Source organism: Rhamphochromis sp. 'chilingali' (assembly GCF_963969265.1).
Source record: "Rhamphochromis sp. 'chilingali' genome assembly, chromosome: 12".
NCBI lineage: Eukaryota > Metazoa > Chordata > Actinopteri > Cichliformes > Cichlidae > Rhamphochromis > Rhamphochromis sp. 'chilingali'.
Window position 1 is genome coordinate 33,286,149 of NC_137939.1, and position 7,892 is coordinate 33,294,040.

At 39.0% G+C, this 7,892-nt stretch overlaps 1 protein-coding gene across 2 annotated transcripts; it reads left to right on the forward strand.

The window, feature by feature from the left end:
* Positions 1-1,112: 1,112 nt before the first annotated feature.
* On the forward strand, positions 1,113-6,252 carry LOC308407365 (uncharacterized protein). 2 transcript variants are annotated; one of them, XM_080898938.1, is made up of 7 exons: positions 1,113-1,429; positions 2,150-2,485; positions 2,704-2,844; positions 3,403-3,504; positions 3,825-3,862; positions 3,945-4,082; positions 4,531-6,252. In XM_080898938.1, the coding sequence occupies exons 1-7, from the start codon at positions 1,390-1,392 to the stop codon at positions 4,717-4,719; spliced, it is 984 nt and encodes a 327-aa protein (XP_080755064.1). In that variant the 5' UTR covers positions 1,113-1,389; the 3' UTR covers positions 4,720-6,252. The 2 variants fall into 2 exon arrangements, with proteins under 2 accessions (XP_080755064.1, XP_080755065.1); XM_080898939.1 differs by having other exon boundaries at positions 3,457-3,504.
* Positions 6,253-7,892: the final 1,640 nt, after the last annotated feature.

Below are 7,892 nucleotides of genomic sequence, written 5' to 3' on the forward strand. Positions count from 1 at the left end.
GGCTCCAGGCCCTGACAAGAAGCCACCAAGGAGTGAGCCGGTGCGTACCTGGATGCCCATCCCCGAACACAAAGAACCACCAATGCACCGATGTCTGAGGGCGTCTGCCAATGGCAGGGGGAGTGGTGGGGGGAGATGTCCCCAGAGAGGTGGCGTCTGATACCCGACCTGACATATAGACACAAACATACAGGCACACACAGATACAGACATCTATTCCCACCCTCATGCTCTCATATGCAGTTACTCAGCACTCACCCAACATGGAGACAGACATAAATAGACACTGTACACACAATCGCACTCCCCACGTGTACTCTAAGCCCCAGGTCTACTTACCCTTGCTCCTGGAGGGGGAAACTGCACCCAGACCCAGGTGGTGTTACCCTTTTCCCTGGGGTGGAGAGAAGCAGACCGCCCGACTCTGCAGCAGCAGGGAGGCCCCACATTCCAGACCCCAATCGGACGGCCAACTCCTCCTCCCAGCCCCCCCGCCCAACAGGCAACAGAAAACGGGGGTGTGAAGACGCCATACCTCCCTCCACCCGCTCATATGTAGTGTTGATGCATGTGTGTTCTAAGGTGATTTAAAACCCAGGGGGCATGGACCTACCTGCCAGAGAGCAGCAGGTAAGCGCATAGCCCCTCCTGATAGTAATTTGCTTGCACTATTCATTGGTTCCGGGATTCTTGAGCCTCGCATGTCCCACAGGGACACAAGTGGACAGGTGGACAGGTCACTAGACTGTCTCACGTGAAAGTCTTCTGACTATAATAAAAGTCTTACGAGTCCCACAAAGAGAGGAACATCTGATCACCCTAACTGTGAAGCAAAGCCAAGCATTCACTTGATAGACAGTCTTTCTTTTCTTTTCTTTTCTTTTCTTTTCTTTTCTTTTCTTTTCTTTTCTTTTCTTTTCTTTTCTGTGTATGACGTCAGTTAGAGGGGATATTTTAGATGTTGCAATCTTTGACACACAGCTCAGGAAGCTCCACCCACCTGCCGTTACAAACTCATGCTTACAAGCCAATCAGGAGAAAGCTGACTTAAATGAAGGCTGGTCTTAACGGAGGGGTGAGCTGAAAGAGGATGGAGGAGGAACTGAGGGAAGCAGTAGTACACTGTCAGACAATTATTTAAAAGAAATTGTCATTGAAGTCCATACAGTCTGTTTTGGTAGAGACAAAAAAGAACTCTGAAAACCAAAAGAGTAAAGTTTTGGAGGATAATTTAAATGGAAACAGACACTTATCATGTCTCTGTGGAAAAACTGCAGACAGGAGGAGTGTTTATTTTAAGGAAGGGGCACATTAATAAGAGAAGTGACAAGTTCCTAGCTTGTAAATAGAGAAGGGAGAGAATCAGCTTGAACTCTTCGGAGCATCAGTATGAAAGTTTGTCACATTTTGTTCTGCGTCATCTTCCTCCGTAAGTAAATTTTCTTCTTCTTCATATTTAATTTTCTCTCCTCTCGGTGTTTATTTGGTTGCTTTCTTATAAGAAAGTTGACCTCTAGGTTTTGTTCCCTGTTGAACCGTTTTAACCACAAACTGTTTCTGTCTTTCTCTGTTCCTGTGGTTACACATAGTGTAAGATCACTCAAATTTTGTTTCGTCTCACTGCCTTGCCCAGAAATGTTTTATCTCAGTTTGTTTCCAGTCAAATGTTTTTTCTATAATGTCTAAAAAAATTAACTTAAGGTTGCCTTTTCTCACACAGACAGTTAAAATGCAGACTGTAGTCTTATACTAATATATCTGTATGGAAGTAAATAGTGCTGCTTCCTTCTTTCTGAATTATTCAGAGCTTGTAATGCAACAATCATTTTTCCATGACGTTTTTATTAAGCTAGTTAAGAACAACAGGGCAACACTTACGCAGCATCGTCAAATTGCCATAAACTCATAAACAAATGAAAGGTTGGTTTTCAAGAGATTAATTCTGAGTCTTTTTCAGCAGATGGTCTGTGTAAGTCTGTACAAAGTCTAATGACAAGTAAAAATGTAATTTAACTGATGTACTTTTAAATGTTGCACTATAATAAAGTGTATAAGTATCTGTTTCCAGTTTTATTTATTTAAAATACTTTATCATTGGACTGCAGTGTTTTACATGATGGTAAGAATTGATTCTTCCTGTTTTCTACAGACCTGCAGGATGGAAATACTGGACTTGCCAATGCTGAAACTCCCATCTATGAAGGAGTGGAAGGAGGAAACGTCACAGTTACATGCAAATTTGTGATCCTTGGAAGAAAGACATTGTTCTGCAAAGACAAATGTGAAACTGGAAACATTCTCATTGAAACAGCTGATTACACAGCCCAGAGAGGCAGATACAGCATCAAATATGAAAAAAAAATTTTCTCAAAGGATATTGTGCATGCCAGCATCACACAGCTGAACAAGTCGGATTCAGGACGGTACAGCTGCACACTGGACACGAGTTTTCAACCATGTGATTTCCAGCTTGTCATCACAGGAGGTGAGTAAAAAAAATATTATTCATGTCCCTGAAGATGTGAAAGTCTCAATGATCACAGTTCCATATCTTTCAAATAACCTACATGTGTCATATTTACACTACACGTTTAGTTTCATGAGTTGTGCTGTAAAGACACATTAACACCTATTACTCACATGCAGACAGAAAAGCTGCTTCAAGCAGGATTTTTATTATTCTGATTGTTTCTTTGTTCACAGCTTCAGACACTCCAACACCTCATGAGCCTTTATCAACATCAACATTTCTCTTATCAGCTTCCACAACAACAACAACACACTTCAGTTCAGGAAGCTTCACACCTTCATCAACCTCTCCTGAAACACTGTCATCAGGCTCAGGTATCATATATGCACGTGTGAATGTGTGAGTGTGAATCAGTCTCGTGTTTATCAAAGAACCTTCATCCATGTCCATTAATGACACATCAGCAGGAGTGGAAGAAGCACTTTGATTTATTCCTGAAGTATAATTAAAAACAGTTGCGGTGAAGAAATACACAACTCTGTTAAAAGTAAAAGAAAAAAAAGTATTCACATTAAAATAGAATTAAAGTACAAAAAGTAAAGTACAAGAGTCATTTTATTTTAAGCTTAATTTCGAAGTTATCAAATAAAAGTAGTGCAGTATGGCACAACATCTGAATGAAGAACTCAAGAAGTTTAAACCACCGGGCATTAAAAGCTGAGTGAGAACATGCCTGACTTCATTAGAGTTTCACTACATGAGTTCTTAGTGGCAGACAAAGATGTTGTTGGTCCATCACTCAGCAGTTTCTCAGATTTCTTTCCATGAATTTATACAAGTATCAGTGTAACAGTTTGTGTGTCTTTAGTTACATCAGTTAACCTTTATTGATTAAGAGAGTAACACTAAAACTCTGTTCTGCTGAGGTGCAGATAAGATGCTTTACATGATTCTGACTCTGGTTCTTGTGATCATCGTCTTATCAGCAACTTTGCTGATTTTCTACAAGAACAGGAAGGCCATTAAACCCAAAGGTGAGCCTACAATAAACACACAGCAGTGTTTTATCTTTACAGCGCACATCACACATTAATTTCCTGGAGATTAACCCGACATTACAGTTAATCTAAACTTATGCTGCAGACCTAGTCATCAGGTATGAACTTAACACCCACTGATCTCTGCTGCTGACAGAATAAAAAAACTGACTCATGTACATTTTGTTTAAATTCTATTGTGTCTTAACGAAAAAGCTGAGATATCTTACAAAGTCAGTAGTTTTCCAGCCTGGCTTTAAACAGGTCAGACTATCAATTATGTTAAATGATGTTTGTTTTATGAACTGCATTTTCAGGACCTCCTGTGGAAACAGAGTATGCCAACATTACACGGGTGAGTTTTAGGAACTGTGAGACACCTGAGTTTCATTATCGCTTTATTTGTATCCACCATCTGGTTTATTCTCCTTCTCCAGGCCAAGCAAGAAATAAGAGAGGGGGCCCCACAGAGGAAGGTGGAAGTGTCTTCAATTTACACCACTGCAAAAGGCCCCCAACCAGATGGAGCTGAAAACATCGACCTCTACAACCTCACCACCTGTTCTCAGAACAAAGTAGATACAACTCGTTTCTTATTTTAAACTCTGATGTCCAAATCCAGGACAAACCAGTCTGAGTAATGAAGTAATTCATCAGTAGTCATGGATGGATATTATACTATTATTATGCCCTGTGGATATACTGTTGCATTTCTTTCTGCCAGCTAATAGCAATGACTAGAAATGGCCAAATTCAATGCACAGGATTTGGGTCCAGTTTATTAGGTACAAACACTTTCGTTTTATTCACGAGACATTTGTTTACTTTTTGTTTAGATATAACTTAAAGAGCAATTCAGAAAACATGGCTGAGGGTTATGTTTTTAAAGATTTCACACTCAAAATGTGGGTACAACTTATGTGTACAAGAAAGAATGATGTCTCAGGCTGTAGCTCCATAAACCTTTATTTAATTACAAACACGTTTTTAAGGGTCTGAAGGTTGATCTCACTTTTCTTTCAGGCTGAAGACGACATGAATAAAGTTAATTATGCTGAAGTGGATTTTTCCAACATTCCTGCCACCAACAACACATCCTGTAGTAAAACGGATGAAGTCGTCTATTCCACACCTCTGGTACATACCAGCCCTTCCAACCTCACCACAGATGCTTCACCTCCTCTGTACTCTGCAGTTAAGAAACAGTATTAATGCTGTTGATGGCACTTTACCTCTCACAAAGATCAACAAGTGATTATAATTCAGACAAAACTGAATGTTCTTTTCTGTTTATTGCAAATATTAATGTGCTTTCAATCAGTTAATCTCAGGTTAAAAATGTTTCTTTATGGTAGTTGATAGTTTAGTTTAACTTAACAGAAAACTAATCCTGTTATTCCCATTAACATTTCCATAGAAACTCTGTAGGACAGATTTAATGAAACAGTTGCATAAAGCTCTGCAAACTGACCTGTGAGTAGTACATTGCATTTAGCTGTTGGATTTCCAGATAGTAATCCTATAACCAAGCCTGTGTCTGTAATCATGCAGCATTATTAGAGATCCCTAATTGTATTTTTTACTGTGGCTAACAGTCTGGATAGAGGTTTACCTCAAGACCATTCTGTCTCAACTCATGCTCCATAACTCTGGCTAACGGTGTGCATGGTTAATCATTTTAAAAGCATTTATTTTAATCAAATAGTAGTTTGTTTGTTTTTTACCAGACCTGAAAAAACTGATACTAAAAAGAAACAAATTAAGGAAGCTGCAAAACAAAACAAAAGCAAAGAAATTGTTATTATATTATGTTATTATTCCAGTTTACTCTCACCAAAGCCATCCTGGTCCTAAACAACTTTTACCTGTGTATAAAATCACAGCAGAAATAAACTGTGACCTGCTACAAGCAGGTGGTTGACAAGCTGTCATGGTGGCTACATCCATCTTTCATATACATTCTCTAACCTCCAAGGACCTGACATCCACATATGTGGAAAATACATTTTGGGTTGTCGACACCAAAATACCCAATTTTGCTCTACAAGGGCCAGAGATCCACTTACGAGGACATTATACTGCCGCTGTTCTATCGAAATTTAAAACAAATGTCCTCTTATGTGGATCTCATTATTCTCAGAAACAAAAATCAGGTACAAAAAAAATAATCAGGTAATTCTTTGATTTTCCATTCATCAGGTCCCAATCAGTCTAAATAAGGCTCACATATCATTCACTCATACTAAGAGTAACTAAATACGTATTACTATATAATCTTAATAATATTACATTATTATTTTTCTGAGATATTGCATTTGCACATACGTTTTCTTATTTAAAATTGGTTTTATATTTATGTTTTAATATGTGGGGATAGGTTAATTGGATAATCCAAATTGCCACTAGGTGTGAATGTGCGAGGGAAAGTGAGTGCGAATGGTTGTCTGCCCCTGTGTGACTGGCGACCTGTCCAGGGTGTACCCCTCCTCTCGCCCTATGACAGCAGGGATAGGCTCCAGCGCCCCCCGCGACCCTGACAAGGATAAGCGGAAGCGAATTGATGGATGGATGGATGGATGGATTTATGTTTTATTGAACAATGTTAATGTATTTTTTACAGTGTTGCTGTAAAATAATATTTCACTGGAAGGATTATACTATTTAAATAAATAAAATGTAAGAATATTTTGATGTGTTTCAAGGAAATGAACGATCAAAAGAAGTACATAACATGTGTTTTCTCAATAAAAATACTCCAAGTCTGGATACACATTTCTTCAGTGTCTGCATTGAAAGGCAATTTATTCTCCAATGTAGCTGTTGGAACTACAGGACCTGTTATCATACTGTAGAACTACAATACAACGCAAGTGTGTGTGTGTGTGTGTGTGTGTGCGTGTGTGTGTGTGTGTGTGTGTGTGTGTGTGTGTGTGTGTGTGTGTGTGTGTTTATCACATTTGTATGGCATGCAAGCAATGTTCCCTCTAAGCTGCGCACGTGCGCAATTGCGCACTGCTGGCACGGTCTCTGCGCACATAAATTCTGCGTTGTGCACAAAAAAAATCTAACCTGAATTTAAATTAAAATTAAAACTTTAACAATTCTGTTTTGCAGTGTTAGTCAGTGAGTGACTGGCTGCTCCCATATGGGATTAGAACGATGCCACCTTATCCCATAGTCCAGCCAATGATGCCTATATATGCAGCCAATCAAGGTCGTTGACAGGCTATGACAGCGTCCTTATGCGCCGACACCGGTGTTTTAGCGAGCAAAGCGGTGTGGCTGATGTGGAGTGAAGCCACGTTAATGACAACGTGTACAACCATTGGAGATGTGAGCAGGACAGACGGAAAAATTGACGGAAAAAGTGTGGACTTTATACCAGTTTTTAAATTCTGTTGATCGGCCACGTAAAACCAGAGTTATGATAAAAAAAATATGCAATGTTTGGTTTTCTTCCTGAATACTGTCGTTGTTTATATTTACTGCAGGAAGAAACGGTAAAAACGGCATTTAAAAAAAAAAAAAAAAGGCTTGAAAGCACTCTCCACCTGTGAGCAAAAACAAACCCCACCCCCCTGTCCCTTTCCTATTCGTCCAAAAAAGTACCATGTCGACCAATCGAAAAATGATATGGCAACATGGCATCTAGTTGTTAAGAAACGGGGGGAAGTTTTAGGAGTGACGGCGGTGCTTTGAGATGTGAGAGATTTGAGACGTTTAGCGCAAATCTTGTGTAGTTAGTGTGTAGTGTAGTCAATAGTTTTATTGTGTGTGTCAGAACAATGAGGCGACTGCTGAATGTTACAGGAGTGACAGGAGTGACACATCTCCTGTTGTCAGGCCTGCAGGTATCAGGCTGTTGTTCTTCTTTATCTCATAGTGGACAGAAATTATTTTTGGAGTGGCACAAATAATTTGTGTGGCATCAGATTTGATGCAGAACAGCTGATTGTTCTGTAAATAGTTTGAAATGTTTATTTAAAAATGCCTTGGCTGCATTTAAAAAAAAAATAGCTGCAAAAAAACTTTGTTGTTTGCCAAACTCAGTAACTTTTTTGAAGAAATAACTATATAATTAACTGCCCAGCATTGGTCATTATATACTGTATTTTGCAGACAGAGTTACAGGACTCTCTCCCAGACCACAGACTCATACTCATAATACAAGTCAGAGCTTTATAAAAAAAAAAAGAAAGAAAAGAAAGTTGTGTTTTCGAAATTGGAGTTTCAATTTCAATTTCAATTTCAATTTTATTTCTATAGCACATTTAAGAGTCACAGGTACAACAAAGTGCTTCACAGACGAGCCATATTTGCAGATTTACAACAAAAGAGAACAGTCAACAACAAAGAAATACAGTTATAGGATGGTAATATTATTA